Below are 18,470 nucleotides of genomic sequence, written 5' to 3'. Positions count from 1 at the left end.
CCCAAAATGGGTTAATACTTAATTACTTCACTTTTTCTTTGGTTTATATTTTTACTTTTTGTTTATGGTTTAGCTTTGTCCTTGAAACCAAGGGATACATTTGGCCAGTAATCCTGTTTAGTAATGAGAAGAACACATGGTAACGTCATCTTAAGTAGTGAGCCCTAATTTGAGTACTTTTCTCCATATAAAGTATTCTAATAAAGTGATAAATATGCTAAATGACACCGTCCAACCCAAACCTTTTACTGTATGTCTGAAGATACTATTAGCTTAATCTGCTAAGACATTCTTTCTGAAACCCGAGGTATAGGAGGAACAGTAAAAAGTTAATCTAATTACTATCATAAAATGAACTGAACGACCTCTCGGTCTGTCTCAGCCTGATATTATTCCAGAATCCAGAACCAAGGACACAAAAATGAAGTAAGCTCCCATTGCACATGGAACAGTTGTGTGTGTGTGTGTGACACACACACACACACACACACACACACACACACACACACACACACACACACACACACACACACACACACACACACACACACACACACACACACACACAAGATTTAAGAGACTGCTGGTTGCCACTGGTGACTGACTGACCAGTTTTTGATAGCCAACACCCCAGTAGCATCCAGGACAGGACAGGCTGCCATACTTTACTGTCCTTTAAAAGTGAAATATAAATTCTATTCCAATGAATGGCAAAGGAAGCATTCACAAATATCCAGAATGGCAACGCCACCTACCACATGTTTTATAATCATGAAAACATGATGTCAACCCAATTAAGGAGCCGGCTGATGCAAGTCGGGATGAAAGTGAGACACAGACACAGACACACACACACACACACACACACACACACACACACACACACACACACACACACAGACACACACACACACACAGTCTGAAATCTACTGAATATTCGTGACCAAGAGCAGAGTTTGACTCGGGATAGTGAGTAAAGTATGAAGTATCATCTGATAAATGATGAGTAACCTCCTTATAATGGGCTGGGTGGGGGAAGGATATGCATTAAGAGGGGGTCGGATGATTCGGCTCCATCCATCCATTCCATTCCCTGCTGCTTTTAAACATTCAAAGTTGTGGGGGAAAAAGATCATGGGACTGTTGATCACACTATACACACACACACACACACACACACACACACAAAGGCCAGTCAGTAAATCCATAAGAAATACAAATATATACCGCTGCATGTTCCCCATTGTGGATGTTAAAAGGGCTTTGGGATAGGTGCTCTACCCAAAACCCACCGTCTGTCTCTCCCCTATATATGCACACGTTAACGGTATTCTTTCTGTCTTGTCTTGTCTTGAGTCCCCATCGCTGAAACAGGGTGTGACATCCACAAATCCGCCTTAAGACATATACTCCATGCATGGCCAAAAATCACTGCAACGCGTTTTTCCCCCCTACCAAAAAGACAACAAGAAGCTATCTGACAAAGATGCCAAAAAGCATTCGCCGCCACCACACACACACACTTGACATTTCAGTGTGCGGGACGTGTCTATTGTTCAAGCCCGCTGTCACACCACCATGGTCACCACTGACTACCACGGCGCATTGGCTTCATTTAGACTTCGTCCCACAGCCGTGTCGCTCGAGAATTAAGTATTTTCAACAGTAAAGTGCAATTTCAGTGGGAGAATATGTGACTTTTTGGCCGTGCCACAAATTAAAGTAGTCCGTGGGGTTGCTATCTATCCGGGGCGGCGGCCAGCTAACGTTAGCCCGCTCCACACACACAAAGCTAAAAGGTAACACAGCACCTTCCTTCCTTCCCTGGTATCCCAAGTCTGCCTGCCCTGTGTGTTGCTCGTGCAAAAAAAAGGGAAAAAAACCTGAACAAACATCAACAAAGAAAACAGCGAAGCAGTTTGTCAAACACACACAGGTTAACAACAACAACAGTGTAAACATACCCAGAGCTCCGTTCCCCAAGTCATCGCGGCTTCCACTTATAAGTTCTCCCCGGATTTGACGCCGTACTCCCCGCTCAAACTCGCCACGGCTGCCGCTTGGCTTTGGCTTGGCTTCCCAGTCAGTCCACTAGTGTGTGTGTGTGTGTGTGTGTGTGTGTGTGTGTGTGTCACTTCCTTGGCCACAAGCTCCGCTATCCTCCTCCTCCTCCTCCTCCCCTCCTGGCCTCCCAGAGTCCCAGTCAGAGACCGTGCCCCCGACGACCCACGTACGGTTCTTGGGTTGGGGGCAATGGGGGCCATAAACAAAAGTCTAATGGGGTCTGGGGCGGGGGGCCGGGAGGGGGCCCTGTCCTCATTAGGCCTGCAACAATTGATTTTTTTTTTTTAGATGTTTCTAAGTTTCTATTGATTACTTTTTCTATTAATTGAATAATCGTGAAGTGCGTTTTTTAAAATATATATCTAGGAATTATGAGCCAAAATTGCATTACAAAATTGATTTTAAGCATTATTAGGCCTACTTCATAGCAGATCTACAAGCTCACAATGTGTCTACACGTGAGTTTGTAGAAAATAGGCTATTTTAACTATGTTTTGAAATTAGTTTAAGCTTTTCGCTGCACCTATAGGCCTAATGAAAATATTTGTTATAATTGATGTGTTCAATAACTGTTGCATCCTACCCTACCCCATTTTGTAAAAAAAACTAGGCTCCCCTCAAACCCCATCCAGCAAGAATATAGGAACCAATAGAAAGATATTTAGATATTAGAAAAGGTAGTATAGCCCTAAGCCTACACAATATATATATGTGTCACAATATTATATTGAGGTAGAATGATCAATAGCCTCTATAGGGCCATGGCAATTAAAAATATAATACCACTACTATGCATCATTCACACTATTAAAAAAAGTAAATATGAGAGGACCGAATTATATACACATGGGCGCCTGGGGGCTTGCCTGGGGTGACCAGGGGGCTGATCATGCTGATGTCACGTGATGTCACGAATCGATGACCTGAGGGCTTGCCTGGGGTGAGCCACAGGGTTTTGAGTTAGGTGACGTGACAGCGTGACGGGGATTGTGGGTTAGGTGTCAAAAACACAAGGTTTCATAGTTAACTTTGACCTCCGGTCGCAATTATTATTATTATTATTATTATTATTATTATTATCTTGAAAGGACGGGCCCTGACCAATCATGGGTAAACAAACGAGTGGGGCGACTGGGCGAGGTGGCCCTGGTCAGAGATCTCATTTCTCTCCCTTCTCAGTCAGAGATGTACCTCTCAGCTCCCTCCTCACTGCCTCAGAGATACATAATACACAAACACACACCTCTCATCTCTGTCACTGCCTCAACCAGAGATGGAACAGAACAGCATCCATCCAGGGTGACTTTACTGTGTGTAGCTTACACATAGGTAGGTTCCTGTGAAACTCCCCAAATCTGGATGAATGAACACTGAATATTTCACTGTGTACAAAGGCATAAACATTGACCCCTGAGGCTGAAAGTCTTAAAAAGGCCCCCAAATCAAAATAAGGGTGTCAAAATGTTTATCATCTAAATGACTAAATGTATATCTTTACACATTCTGGTGCAGCTCCTAATGTGAGAATATTTTCCATGGAACTTTAACTGATATACTTTTACACTATAGAACATATAAATATAGCCTCTAGTTGAGCCTAATTGTGCTTCCCATAATGTCTCCAAAGTAAATGTGAAAACATCTGTGTTTGTTTGCAGATATACATAGAATGGATAAGGTTGCCTCAGAAGGACCTTTTTTATTATTATTTTTAAATCAGAACAATTTGGAAATGATTTTTTTTTTCCCCAGGAGAATTTCCCCCTGAACTGTCAACTCCATAGAGTTATACTAAGGTCAACTCGACCAACTGCCGGAGGAAAAAAGACACAACCGTTAATTAGTGAACACCTCCCTCTAGTGGCAAAGATCTCTCTCTACAGTTCTGCGGTGAATGGAACTTCTACGCTACACCATTGTTTCCGCAACAGCAAATTTCGGTGTGACACCTCTTGAATATGTAGTCATTTTGTGTTGTGAATTTCTAATTTGTGCAGTTCGTTACGGTTAAGAAGATCACTGCCATGTACAGCTGCATATCAAGGTAAGAGCTACAGCTACTACACTTATATTACACAGGCGTGCATTTATGTACTCGCTTTTATGTCAATCGCCTTTAATATATCCACATGACCTTTGGCATAGATTTACTGTACACATTATGCTGTTTGACCCATGGTTGTATAATTATAAGCAAACAAGTTGGTGTATAAACTAGGTGTAAACATCAGCTTTGCATTCAGTTTGCAATAGGACTGTAATAAATCAATTCATATACCGTATGTTAGTCAGCCTGTATGTGGCAGAGCAAAACCGTTACCCCACATGACCTCCTGCCTGCCTGCTTTGACTCTGCATTGTAGTGATCACTTTCTTTTATGCCTGTTGACAAACTTACCGGTAGCTCTAATGATGATAGCCTATGCCAGTGTACATTGTTTATTGTTTATAAGGATCCCCATTAGCTTTTGCCTTGACAAAAGCTAGTCTTCCTGGGGTCCGACACAGACAAACATTTAACAAAGGCAATACTTACAATTGTTTACAAACACTAACTCGAAATAAAATATAAAATAAGAAATAAAAAACCTAGGAGAAATAAAAAACAAAGAAAAACATAGCAAAACATTTGAATTATTATTTTCCCAGGGTTACTGCAGTATGGTTTACATAAGGTGTTATTTTAACTTGATTTTAAAGATTAATTTTGTATTTGTATTGGTTATACACTTTGGTAGTGCATTCCAACCTATTACTGCTCTATAGATAATAGAAGATTTAAGAATATTTGTTCTTGGTTTAGGTGCCACCAAAACACCCGAACTGGCTTGTCTAGTCATATGGTTATGTTTGTCTCTTACATGTGCTACCTGTTCAAAGAAATACTGTGTTTTTTTGTCCATTAATACATTTCTAAAAACGTAAGAAAACAGTAAGCCATGATAGATTTCTGTGCATTTCTGCAATGTGTGTCCTGTTTGAACACTGGAGAGCTAATCTGGCAGCTTTGTACAGGGTACATAGTACCCTGCCTCTCAGATAGGATATGTTTACGTTTATGTGTACATACAATCCATGCAGAAAGACTGCGCTAGTTTATATTTGGGGAAACCAGGTATAAGCAGTAAGCACATTATATTTTGCATCTGTACAGTTTGGAGAACTGTGGGCTTGACTGGTGAAAGTGTAGGGACCAGTGTGTGTGTGTGTGTGTGTGTGTGTGTGTGTGTGTGTGTGTGTGTGTGTGTGTGTGTGTGTGTGTGTGTGTGTGTGTGTGTGTGTGTGTGTGTGTGTGTGTGTGTGTGTGTGTGTGTGTGTGTGTGTGTGTGTGTGTGTGTGTGTGTGTGTGTGTGTGTGTGTGTGTGTGTGTGTGTGTGTGTGTGTGTGTGTGTGTGTGTGTGTGTGTTCAATAAGACTCGTAGATATAAAAATGTCTAGGAGAGTCTTAAGGCTAAATTAATACTACATACCACAACCGCCACCCCATTTATGCTTCTCCCTGTCAGGAGTCTATGCAGCAGAGGGAGAGTGTGTCCTGCCTTGCTATCGCCTTACTGTCAGCCTCTATCATGGAGAGAAAGGATCACAAGAGACCAAACACAACATCGGTAAGTGTGTGTGTGTGTGTGTGTGTGTGTGTGTGTGTGTGTGCGTTGCTGTGAACAAGTAGATTAGCCCTAGAAACATCAAGTCTTGTTATTTCTTTTGCTGTGTCAATATCAGACCACGGTGAAATATACTAGTTGTTACGATGAGTGATGACAATGATGCTCGTAACTTAAGTGAAATACAGAGACAGAAAACGACATTCCTGGACTCTTATATACAGAACCGAGTGGAATAGTAAGAGAGTGGCGACACGCTTTGATCTCGCCACAAAGCGGATGCCTAGTATGGGCTATAGTTCCAAACATTGGAACTATCCCATTGAGACAAAGCGGATGCATATGGGCTATAGTTCCAAACATTGGAACTATCCCATTGAGACAAAGCGGATGCATATGGGCTATAGTTCCAAACATTGGAACTATCCCATTGAGACAAAGCGGATGCATATGGGCTATAGTTCCAAACATTGGAACTATCCCATTGAGACAAAGCGGATGCATATGGGCTATAGTTCCAAACATTGGAACTATCCCATTGAGACAAAGCGGATGCATATGGGCTATAGTTCCAAACATTGGAACTATCCCATTGAGACAAAGCGGATGCATATGGGCTATAGTTCCAAACATTGGAACTATCCCATTGAGACAAAGCGGATGCATATGGGCTATAGTTCCAAACATTGGAACTATCCCATTGAGACAAAGCGGATGCATATGGGCTATAGTTCCAAACATTGGAACTATCCCATTGAGACAAAGCGGATGCATATGGGCTATAGTTCCAAACATTGGAACTATCCCATTGAGACAAAGCGGATGCATATGGGCTATAGTTCCAAACATTGGAACTATCCCATTGAGACAAAGCGGATGCATATGGGCTATAGTTCCAAACATTGGAACTATCCCATTGAGACAAAGCGGATGCATATGGGCTATAGTTCCAAACATTGGAACTATCCCATTGAGACAAAGCGGATGCATATGGGCTATAGTTCCAAACATTGGAACTATCCCATTGAGACAAAGCGGATGCATATGGGCTATAGTTCCAAACATTGGAACTATCCCATTGAGACAAAGCGGATGCATATGGGCTATAGTTCCAAACATTGGAACTATCCCATTGAGACAAAGCGGATGCATATGGGCTATAGTTCCAAACATTGGAACTATCCCATTGAGACAAAGCGGATGCATATGGGCTATAGTTCCAAACATTGGAACTATCCCATTGAGACAAAGCGGATGCATATGGGCTATAGTTCCAAACATTGGAACTATCCCATTGAGACAAAGCGGATGCATATGGGCTATAGTTCCAAACATTGGAACTATCCCATTGAGACAAAGCGGATGCATATGGGCTATAGTTCCAAACATTGGAACTATCCCATTGAGACAAAGCGGATGCATATGGGCTATAGTTCCAAACATTGGAACTATCCCATTGAGACAAAGCGGATGCATATGGGCTATAGTTCCAAACATTGGAACTATCCCATTGAGACAAAGCGGATGCATATGGGCTATAGTTCCAAACATTGGAACTATCCCATTGAGACAAAGCGGATGCATATGGGCTATAGTTCCAAACATTGGAACTATCCCATTGAGACAAAGCGGATGCATATGGGCTATAGTTCCAAACATTGGAACTATCCCATTGAGACAAAGCGGATGCATATGGGCTATAGTTCCAAACATTGGAACTATCCCATTGAGACAAAGCGGATGCATATGGGCTATAGTTCCAAACATTGGAACTATCCCATTGAGACAAAGCGGATGCATATGGGCTATAGTTCCAAACATTGGAACTATCCCATTGAGACAAAGCGGATGCATATGGGCTATAGTTCCAAACATTGGAACTATCCCATTGAGACAAAGCGGATGCATATGGGCTATAGTTCCAAACATTGGAACTATCCCATTGAGACAAAGCGGATGCATATGGGCTATAGTTCCAAACATTGGAACTATCCCATTGAGACAAAGCGGATGCATATGGGCTATAGTTCCAAACATTGGAACTATCCCATTGAGATAGAATGAGCACTTCCATTGTTACAATGGGAGTCAACACTAGTGTCATCACTCTCTTACTAGTTTACTCTTTTTTTTTTAAAGATTTGCTTTTCTGCCTTTATTGATAGTATCAAGTGAAGATAGACAGGAAAGAGGGAGAGAGAGAGAAGGGGAGAGATACGCAGCAAAGGTCGTCATGAATGGGACTCGAACACGCGACGTGCTGTCAGACCAAAGCCTATATGTGGCATGCGCCTGGACCACTTGGCCAGCGGGTGCCCCACTAGATCACTCTGATACAGAATGGCAGAATCTGTTTTTCGTCTGGCAATCATTGAAGCAAACCACACCCACCTGGCAACACAACACACTAGTGCAAGTCAAACAAACAGAAGTTTCAGATTCTATATTATGGTCCAGTTTAACTTCATACACATTGTTGTATCTGTGTTTTTGTTGCCCTCTGTGAAGCAGGTTAGGTCCAGGGCAGGGCCAGTGTGTGATTCGCTCCATGGGCTCTGTAGCCAATAGGAGGAGGAGAGCGTTGCCCAGTGCCTTCCCGGTGCTGGAACGACCCCTCCAGCCTCTACAGCAACACGTATATGAAGCTAACCTCCGGAACAGTATCGCCTGCCAAAACAAGTATGTTCAGTTCTTTCCTGCTCTGTTTTATGCTGTGTATATTATTTTCAATGTATATTGTTTCTACTCTGTTCTTTTTTTGCTGGTTTGGACACAAGTCCCGGTTTGTCAAAAATGACATCCCTGGACCTTCTGTGGGATGAGCGGTTTCATGTGCCAACTGGCAGGGCCAAAGCTACAGTAACATAACTTAAATTAGCTTTCTATTTCAAACAGTAACCATGGATTCAGCAGTATACCTGGTTTTCTCTCACCCCAACGCAAGCTAAAACGGACTCTGTCGAGGCCTAAAGCAGATGTTCTAAAGCAGAACATTATGGCAACAGCAAAGAGCAGACTAACTACACTGGGAAACATGAATACTAAGTACCGGTACTCGTCTAAGTAGGAGAGCACTAATGTATAGTAATCACCTTCAATCCTTTCAATTGTGACAGGCCAATAGTTAAGCCCTTGGAATATGATGACTGTTATTTTGTCTTCAGCGTTGATTGACCTCTGAGGGTGTACTGTAACCGATTGTAAAGGATTTTACTGTACAGTCAGTATCTCTCTCTCTCTCTCTCTCTCTCTCTCTCTCTCTCTCTCTCACACACACAGGTATGTGGAGTTAAGGGAGAAGATCCAGAAAGGAGGTGGGGAAAACGCCACAGTGAGACACACTCAGAGGAACAAGAAGCTGCTGGTCAAGGACCGCCTCCGCCTCCTATTGGACGATGAAGACTACCTGGAGCTGTCTCCATTCGCTGGTCTGGGTCTGCCCTATGGAGACATCCCTTCAGCTGGCTGTCTGACTGGTCAGTGACTAGTAGTGACCGCCCACCCATGATGATACATAGTCATACCAACCCAGATGCAAAACATACACGCATGGTTTGGGGAATCGCATCCAGCCGCGGGGTTAGGGGATTTACGGGTTTGAGTGTTTAGCCAAATATATCTCTGCTGTCGGGAAAAATAATTTCAGGAAATTAAAAATGAAAATGAAATGAAGAAAACCTTATATATATATATATATATTATTTATAAATATTATATATATATTTTTTAAACAAAGCAATATTGCCTCATCAAAGTTGGTATTTATATATTGGCAACTACTTGCATGAGAGGGGGAGAGGTTGTGGAGTTGCTTTATAGCAGACAGTTTGAGGGTCCAATGGAGTTGAAGAGGTTTTTTTGTTTTGTCAAATATGTTTTTATTGAACAGATAAATGATTACAAACATTATAATATGAAATACTTTTTTTATGAAACAAAATGAAAGAAAAGATAAAGAAAAAAAAAAGATAAAGAAATCCCTTAACCCTCCCACCCATACTGCTCAGTGACATTGCATACTATATAATAAGATGATAGAAATCTTGTGGAAAACATCTGAAAAGAAAATGGCGTACAGTCAACCATAGAGTTGAAGAGGTTTTGACCGAAGAACCTTTTAACCCATTCTGACCGGGAACCCATTTTGGTGTTGGCATCATGTCATGCTTTAGCTATTGAAAAATAGCAGATCTACAAGCTCATATCGCGCCACCGAGTGGCGCGATATGAGCTTGTAGGTCTGCTATTTTTGAAAAATTCGAAGAACGACTGACATTTTTATAATCTGATCTCAGGTCAGAATGGGTTCATCAGACCAGCGTGTGTCCCAGTGGAAACCTCGTATGAATCTGATCTCAGGTCAGAATGGGTTAATACTTTTCATTGGTATCCAAATGTTTTGAACCAACACACAGACGTCGTAAACTAAAGGTTGTTCAATAGCATTGATTTATGGAACAAATTATAATAAAAAGACTCAAAAATGGAGTTGGGTGGTTTGTAATGCAGTGTGTGTGTGTGTGTGTGTGTGTGTGCGTGCGTGCGTGCGTGCGTGCGTGTGTGCGTGCCGTGCGTGTGTGACCGTGTCCCTCCAGGCATCGGCAGGATCAACGGTCTGTGGTGTGTCTTCATCGCCAACGACGCCACAGTGAAAGGTGGCACGGCTTATCCAATCACAGTGAAGAAGCAACTGCGGGCACAGGAAGTGGCGATGCAGAACCGACTGCCCTGCGTCTACCTGGTGGACTCTGGAGGGGCCTTCTTACCACTGCAGGTACGCGTGCACGTGCACACACACACACACACACACACACACACTTTTTCTTCCAAAAAATAGCAGACCTACAAGCTCATAGCGCGCCACTCGGTGGCGCGCTATGAGCTTGTAGATCAGTTTGAGTTTGAGTCATACTCTTTTCAATGTATTCCACTGGTGTGTCTGTGTGTGTGTGTCTAGTGTCTTTCCCCTTTTTGCTTCCTTTATGATGAATTCCTGATCTGTTCTTTAACTATATAGAAGTGTCTATTTGTACGTCTCTAAATGTTTTGATGAATTGAACATGGTGGACCCTCTTGTAAACAAGTGTAATGCTTAATTGGGTCGTCCACTCACAGTTAACAGTCTTTGTATTGAGTTTGTGCTTGAAATGTACTGTAATTCTGCAAAAAATAAATATTTCAATCAATCAATCAAAAGTCAGAGATCTTCCCGGACAAGAACCAGGGAGGGAGGACGTTTTACAACGAGGCCATCATGTCTGCCATGAAGATCCCTCAGGTAAAACGATATATAACACAGCATACTTGTGCAATATACTGTATATAAGTGAATAGATTAGACTGCATACAGGCAGCCCTCAAGTGCTTGTGTACATAAAGCCTCATGACCACTAGTGACAGTTCTCTGTGTGCCCTGCAGGTGTCAGTAGTGTGCGGGTCGTGTACGGCCGGTGGAGCTTACATCCCCACCATGGCAGAGGAGACGGTCATGGTGCATCGAATAGGGACCATATTCCTGGGCGGACCGCCTCTCGTCAAGGCCGCTACGGGAGAGGAAGTCACGCCAGAGGACTTAGGAGGAGCCACACTGCACGCCGAGTAAGTATAGGTCAATAAATAAGAAATAAATGTAAATAAATTAATAAAAAGGATGCCCGAGAGAGCCTGTGTCCTGCCCCGGTCACAAGATGCGTTTTTAACGGGGTGCATACTTAGTTTAGACTAGTCATTGGTTAGACATGGGTTAAGGTTAGGTTTAGGTGTGCTGCCCCGTGGGAGGTTAGGTTTAGGGTGAGGGTTTGACATAGGTTGTAGTTGTAGGACTAATGACTGGTCTAACCAATGACTAGTCTAAACCAAAAACCGTCTAAACTAAGTACTGCACCCGTTTTTAACCACTGCACAAAATAAGTTTCCAAAAGGAAAAAATAAAGTATGTTGAAGTTGAAGAGCTAAGAAGGCAAAAGGAATGAGTTAACCTTCATCCATTGAAGTGTAATGAGTTCATATAGCAGTGGAGTGCAAGCTCCACAAACCAGTCTGTCTGTCTATGCATCAATATGCTGCACAACCTTTTCAACTGTACTTCTGCTTGTCTAGTTAAATGTAAATTTGAGCCAACAACATCCTTAATCCAGAGCATCCTTATCAAGCCACCTCCTCATGCCATTTCTCTACCTGTGCGTCTGTCTGTCTGTCTGTCTGTCCACTTCTCTCCTCCCTCTCTGTTTCAGGGTGAGCGGCTGTGTGGACCATTTTGCCTGGGACGAGAAGGAGGCGTACGAGTACACCAGAAACATCATATCCACCCTCAACTATGAACTCCCTGAGGAGGAGGAGGATTCGCTGAGGAAGAGCAGAGGAGAGGAGGAGCCTGTTAATTGTTCTAAAGAGCTGCAGGGACTGGCTCCTCTAAACTATAACCATAGCCTGGATGTAAAAATGGTACATACTGTAACACACACTGTACAGACAGAGAATAAATGGTACATACTGTAACACACACTGTACAGACAGAGAATAAATGGTACATACTGTAACACACACTGTACAGACAGAGAATAAATGGTACATACTGTAACACACACTGTACAGACGGAGAATAAATGGTACATACTGTAACACACACTACAGAGAATAAATGGTACATACTGTAACACACACTACACAGAGAATAAATGGTACATACTGTAACACACACTACACAGACAGAGGAATAAATATGTGTCTGGTTGGTGAAAAAGGTAGTTACATATCGTTGCTGTCGGGTGGGAAACTCGTACGTCCAAAACGGTTACTAACTGTTCCAATAGATCCAATGTAGTTATTTTAATGTCTAGCTGTTCATATTAATAAAACCACAGACAGAGTTAACCACTTTCACTTTTTCAAAAATAACAGATCTACAAGCTAAAAAGATGTAGTGGAGTAAAAGTACAATATCTGCCTCTGAAATGTAGTGGAGTGAAAGAATTGTAAATACTCAAGTAAAGTACAAATACCTCACAATGGTACTTAATAAGTACAGTACTTGAGTAAATGTACTGAATTACTTCATTAATTACTTTCCACCACTGGTGCCTGTACAGTGATGATGTCATTGTTTCTGTCTGTCCAGGTCATTAGTCGTCTGACGGACGGGAGTCGATTCCAAGAGTTTAAAGCTCGCTACGGAACCACCCTGGTGACCGGCTTCGCTAAGATACACGGGTAAAAGACACGCATGCAGGCACGCACAGTCATATCACGATGGTACAATATCCAGTATAATATCATGATATGGATATAATATGTCCCGATCATGTTTTTTTTTGCTCTTGATCCATTTGTAGGGACAACCCTACAACAAGCAATTAACATAGAATTATGTGTTTGTGAAACTGGTGTCTGTCTATACATCTGTGATATGCATTTACTGACACACGATTACAAGATTACAAGACAATAAAGAGGACTCATCAGTACATTTATACACATGTACAGTAACAGACTATCCTGTGTAGGATTTAGAATGAACTCGGCTTATAGACCTCACTGGACCCTGTGGAAACTTAAAAGAAGACTGCAGTCCTCCTACCCCACACCCACAAACACAATGACCACCCACACCCTAATGAGATTAGGAGCCATCCTACTTAACTACTAATCAGATTATCATATTAGTAACGTCAGCAACCATTCTGGGCGGGAACCCCTTTTGGTGTTCCAACAGAACAGGGGTTCTGTACTGTATGTACAGTATTCAAAATAATGAGTACACTTTGACGCTGCTATATGAATATTTGAAGTTTTTCAGTTTTGAAGCTTAGGTCAGGATTTAGCCCATTTTGGGCGGAAACCCCTTTTGGTATTAGCATTATGTTATGCTTTAGCAGCTAAAGCATAACATAATGCTAATACCAAGACAGCTTGTAGATCTGCTATTTTTCAATAGCTAAAGTTTAGCTATTGAAAAATAGCAGATCTACAAGCTACGAGCTTGTAGATCTGCTATTTTTGGAAAAATCGAAGAACGACTGACATAGAAACATAGCTTTTTCAGAAAACTGTCATTTTCAAACAGACATTTTTAGAATCTGGTCAAAATGGGCTAGAGGGCTTTTTAGAATCGGTCTCAGTCCAAAATGGGTTAACAGCTAGTTAACTTAAAATGTCCCCTTTATCCCCAGTTACCCACCGTTATTGTGGTAATGGGCTTTGGTCACACGATAATACTACTTTGATTATATATGTGTTGACAGTTGTGTACAAACTTGTACTTTGTGTAAGCTACTAAATGTATGCATGTGTGTGTACTACTGTATATGTGCTGTGCTAGACACCAGGTGGGCATATTGGCCAGTAACGGAGAGCTGTCGAATGAGGCGTCCCTGAAGGGCTGCCATTTTGTCCAGCTATGCGACCAGAGAGACATCCCTCTCATCTTCCTGCAGAACACAGCACCAACGCCCGGGCTCACCCTCTCTACCCCACAGGTAGTATTCTGTCTCTAGTAACAGTAACACAGCACCCACACCAGGACACACCCTCTCTACCCCACAGGTAGTATTCTGTCTCTAGTAACAGTAACACAGCACCCACACCAGGGTTCACTCTCTCTACCCCACAGGTAGTATTCTGTCTCAAGTAAACACAGCACCCACGCCAGGCTTTAGACTCTAAAACGTGACATTAATGGTAACATTATTTACCTTGACAGAAAAAGACTTGCTCACCATATAGAAAATAGAAGTAAAACTCCTTAGACTGAGACTTAAGAAAATATGTTTTCCTTTATTTTATCATGCTCATAAAGTGCTCTGTGCTCAAAGTGCAATTAAAAAGCAAACGTTTCGGTCCTAAGACCTTCGTCAGTGCTATGATTTTTCACAGAACTTGCTCTTAAAGAGCTCCAAAACAATACAGCTCAGGTGCTGAGAATTGCTGATTACTAATTGAAGACATCATCAGATGGTGGGGCGTGGACATTACAGAATAGATATACAAAATCACACCGTTATATAGGAAACAAGAATATTGCAAACATCACATGTTGACTGTGTGTGTGTGTGTGTGTGTGTGTGTGTGTGTGTGTGTGTGTGTGTGTGTGTGTGTGTGTGTGTGTGTGTGTGTACGTGCATGCGTGTGTTTTTGTCCTTCAGGCAGAAATCAACAGCAACCGTATTAAGGCACAAGGTTCGATGATGTCAGCGGTGGCGTGCGCCTCGGTCCCCAAGATCACCGTAGTGATCGGAGGGTGCCACGGGGCCGACAGTTATGCCATGGTGAGTGGCATATACAATATAAATATGATCCACACCTCCCCTAATCTCTCTCTTACCTTTTCTGTCTCTCTACACACGATTTCTGGACATAAATCATGCACAGGTTACACCCAAAGTTGTACCAAAGTTCAACATGGCTTTCTGCTTGTGTTTCTCCAGTGCGGGCGAGCCTTTGACCCTAACTTCCTGTTCCTGTGGCCCAATGCCAGAGTGTCTGTGGTGGCTCCAGGCCACTGTGACTCGCTGTTGCCCCCTGGCGCAGAGGAGAAGGAACAGCAGGCGACGGTGCTTGAGTTGAACAAACGACTGAAGGAGGAGAGCTCAGCGTTCTTCTCCTCTGGTCGACTCTGGGACGACGGAGTCATTCTGCCACAGGACACCAGGAAGGTAATGTAGCACACACACACACACTGTCCCCCTGGGCACACCTTAGCCACGGACAGAAGAAGCTGTCTAAAGACAGCTTCTTCTGTCCGCGGCTGTCCGCTAAGGTGTGCCCAGGGGGACAGTGAAACAGACTCAAGACCTAGAAACTAGTACTGATGTGGCTATACTGTATATTGTATGTCTGTCCATATTTATCTCTCTGTGTTCTTTCTGTTTTGTTTATGCTTGTCTATAATATAGGACATATTATGTCCACCCCTCTGTCTGTAGGTCCTCAGAGACTGCCTGGACATCATCAAACAGCAGCGGTATCAGCTGTCCACAGAGAGGCTGCAGACTCCACTACTTCGCATCTAGAATCTTCCTGCTCCTTTTCATCTACAAGTAGAAACATCTATCATCACTTGGCCTGTCCGTCCCTGGCGGCCATTTCTCGTCAAGCAAGAACGGTTCGAAAGGCTGTTGGAAGAGGATGGTATCTGCCTCGTTTGTTATTTATTTTATAGAACATGATTATACTAATACACAGGATGTGTCGTAACTCTACTGTTGTGAAGTGAAACAGAAATACATGTTACGATTACTATAATTATTTAGCAAAATCAACACTAATGTGCCCTGTATGTATGTATGTTTGTCTCTCTACTATTTTTCTTTTAAAAGTGGTGTCTTCCCATTGCTTGTAAATTAATACAGACTGAAGAATGATGAGAAGGTGGTTGGCTTTTAACTGATCCCTTCACAGAAATGTAACTTGTCATGGTTTCAGTCTTGCGCTCAATGATCTCATTCGTTTCCATTAATTTCTTTGCTTTGCTTCCAGTTGTTGCCTATGTTTGTGTTGGTTGACTTTGCACCACCTCCATTACTTCCAGGAATCGTACACCGTTGCCTTTGTGGGGTTTTGTCCACAGAAACCAATGACTACCTCGTTCTGGGTTGATCTGGGTTGTATGAAACAAACCGTATAGAACAATGCCTTGGCCAGTGGTAAAGTCCAGCCAATCCCCACCATATTTGTGAAGGTTGTTAGAAAAACACTGCACTTGGTGGGACTGTTTACAAGTGGGATTTTCTCTTCATTTTAAAGTAACTTGTGATTATATTCTAAATAAAATGTTGTTGATATTACACGCAATAGCCTCAACAATCCCCTAATTTGTCTTAAATCTTTTCATTTACAATTCCCTATATCATCTGTGCAAACTTGAATTGGTAAATCACAGAAGACCATAGAAGGGGAAATAATTAATTCCTGTTGATTGACACTATGGAGCGTAGTACTAATATTTATCACAATTGATTTCGCTTTGATGTATTACAGAGAAAATCCTTACTTGAACTAAACATGGTGTTTTTCTAATTTTATATCTGTGGAGACGTTATGTCCATGCCTTTTTGACAAATGTACTTACACTATCCTTATGTCATTGTTTTTTATTTGTATAAAAATTAAAAATACAAAGAACAAGTTTGTAAATAAATTCCATGGACACTATGTAAGCAGTCTATCACAAACTGTAGCTAATGTGTCTGTTTGTATTAGAGATCATTTTGACTTATAGGTAGAAGGGGGTTTTAATATTAACAGTTTTAATATCAAGATAACAATTGTTTTGACAGTTCTCAGAAACATGTCTTCCTCAATGTACTGTAGATAAAAAAAAACTATATTTCATAATAAACCTATAACCAGTTTAGAAGGAAAAGACATATATTATACATACATTACATAAACATAAATGGTTCTTTACCAATCCATATGGCACGTGTACACAAAAGTAGACAATATTACAGTGTCATTGTGCTTTGACACAGCCAATAATAATAAACACTGTCCCCGTTCTGGCCTGTGTCTAAGGACGTTAGACTGAAGCATGTGGTTCAGGGTTAGAATCATGGTTTGTACACATCCCATGGTTTAGGATCATGGTTTGTACACATCCCATGGTTTAGTATCATGGTTTGTACACATGCCATGGTTTAGGATGATGGTTTGTACATCCCGTGGAGAGTGAGCGGTATCAGAGTGTTGACCTCTGCTCTGGCTAGCTCTTTCATCTGCTTGGCGTCCAGCACCAACAGACAGCCTGGTCTCTCTGCCCCCGGCCTTACTAAGACGGTCAGCAGCACACCTGGAGCACAGAAACACAGGAGTCAGAGTAGAGTGTGCCTGTGTAATACGAGCCTGTTAGACTAGCTATGTTTGTCTCTATATACACAATAAAATCTCCAGTGTTTACCGATTAAAACCGGGAAAGCATGTGTGACTGTCTCTTACAATGGTCCTCTGTAGCTGTACTATGTGACTGTGTCTCTAACCATGGTCCTCCTCTGTAGCTGTACTATGTGACTGTGTCTCTAACCATGGTCCTCTATATAGCTGTACTATGTGACTGTGTCTCTTACCATGGTCCTCTGTAGCTGTACTATGTGACTGTGTCTCTAACCATGGTCCTCTGTAGCTGTACTATGTGACTGTGTCTCTTACCATGGTCCTCCTCTGTAGCTGTACTATGTGACTGTGTCTCTTACCATGGTCCTCTGTAGCTGTACTATGTGACTGTGTCTCTAACCATGGTCCTCTGTAGCTGTACTATGTGACTGTGTCTCTAACCATGGTCCTCTGTAGCTGTACTATGTGACTGTGTCTCTTACCATGGTCCTCTGTAGCTGTACTATGTGACTGTGTCTCTAACCATGGTCCTCTGTAGCTGTACTATGTGACTGTGTCTCTAACCATGGTCCTCTGTAGCTGTACTATGTGACTGTGTCTCTAACCATGGTCCTCTGTAGCTGTACTATGTGACTGTGTCTCACCATGGTCCTCTGTAGCTGTACTATGTGACTGTGTCTCTAACCATGGTCCTCTGTAGCTGTACTATGTGACTGTGTCTCTAACCATGGTCCTCTGTAGCTGTACTATGTGACTGTGTCTCTAACCATGGTCCTCTGTAGCTGTACTATGTGACTGTGTCTCTTACCATGGTCCTCTGTAGCTGTACTATGTGACTGTGTCTCTAACCATGGTCCTCCTCTGTAGCTGTACTATGTGACTGTGTCTCTATTCTCTAACCATGGTCCTCTGTAGCTGTACTATGTGACTGTGTCTCTAACCATGGTCCTCTGTAGCTGTACTATGTGACTGTCT

At 42.3% G+C, this 18,470-nt stretch overlaps 3 protein-coding genes across 7 annotated transcripts in view; 1 reads left to right on the top strand and 2 right to left on the bottom strand.

Moving 5' to 3' along the window:
• The window catches only part of fnbp1l (formin binding protein 1-like), a 66,541-nt gene extending 64,448 nt beyond the window's left edge, over nucleotides 1-2,093 (bottom strand). For all 3 annotated transcript variants that reach the window (XR_013964544.1, XM_080771086.1, XM_080771085.1), the window contains exon 1: nucleotides 1,965-2,093. Coding sequence is in view for 2 of the 3 variants with exons in the window: in XM_080771086.1 (XP_080627212.1) it covers nucleotides 1,965-1,988 (24 nt within the window). In the remaining variant the exon portion in view is untranslated. The remainder of the gene's footprint in view (nucleotides 1-1,964) is intronic.
• A 1,895-nt stretch (nucleotides 2,094-3,988) lies between these two features.
• Nucleotides 3,989-16,590, top strand: LOC308320567 (methylcrotonoyl-CoA carboxylase beta chain, mitochondrial). Of its 2 annotated transcripts, none has more exons than XM_080771084.1 (13): nucleotides 3,989-4,108; nucleotides 5,571-5,672; nucleotides 8,181-8,348; nucleotides 8,949-9,145; nucleotides 10,265-10,443; nucleotides 10,867-10,947; nucleotides 11,089-11,267; nucleotides 11,903-12,113; nucleotides 12,787-12,878; nucleotides 13,987-14,143; nucleotides 14,810-14,932; nucleotides 15,092-15,319; nucleotides 15,590-16,590. In XM_080771084.1, the coding sequence occupies exons 1-13, from the start codon at nucleotides 4,089-4,091 to the stop codon at nucleotides 15,674-15,676; spliced, it is 1,824 nt and encodes a 607-aa protein (XP_080627210.1). In that variant the 5' UTR covers nucleotides 3,989-4,088; the 3' UTR covers nucleotides 15,677-16,590. The 2 variants fall into 2 exon arrangements, with proteins under 2 accessions (XP_080627210.1, XP_080627209.1); XM_080771083.1 differs by having other exon boundaries at nucleotides 8,178-8,348.
• Nucleotides 16,591-16,741: 151 nt separating this feature from the next.
• The window catches only part of LOC308320569 (all-trans-retinyl ester 13-cis isomerohydrolase-like), a 13,720-nt gene continuing 11,991 nt past the window's right edge, over nucleotides 16,742-18,470 (bottom strand). The window contains exons 14-15 of one of the 2 annotated variants that reach the window (XM_080771088.1): nucleotides 17,307-17,454; nucleotides 16,742-17,275 (exon numbers count right to left, since the gene is read on the bottom strand). In XM_080771088.1, coding sequence (XP_080627214.1) covers nucleotides 17,272-17,275; nucleotides 17,307-17,454 — 152 coding nt within the window. In that variant the 3' untranslated portion in view covers nucleotides 16,742-17,271. Of the gene's footprint in view, nucleotides 17,455-18,470 lie in introns of both variants that reach the window. The other variant, XM_080771087.1, reaches the window with a different exon arrangement.

This window comes from Protomyctophum bolini (assembly GCF_963924005.1).
Source record: "Protomyctophum bolini genome assembly, chromosome: 8".
NCBI lineage: Eukaryota > Metazoa > Chordata > Actinopteri > Myctophiformes > Myctophidae > Protomyctophum > Protomyctophum bolini.
This window is presented reverse-complemented; position numbering and strand designations above follow the sequence as displayed.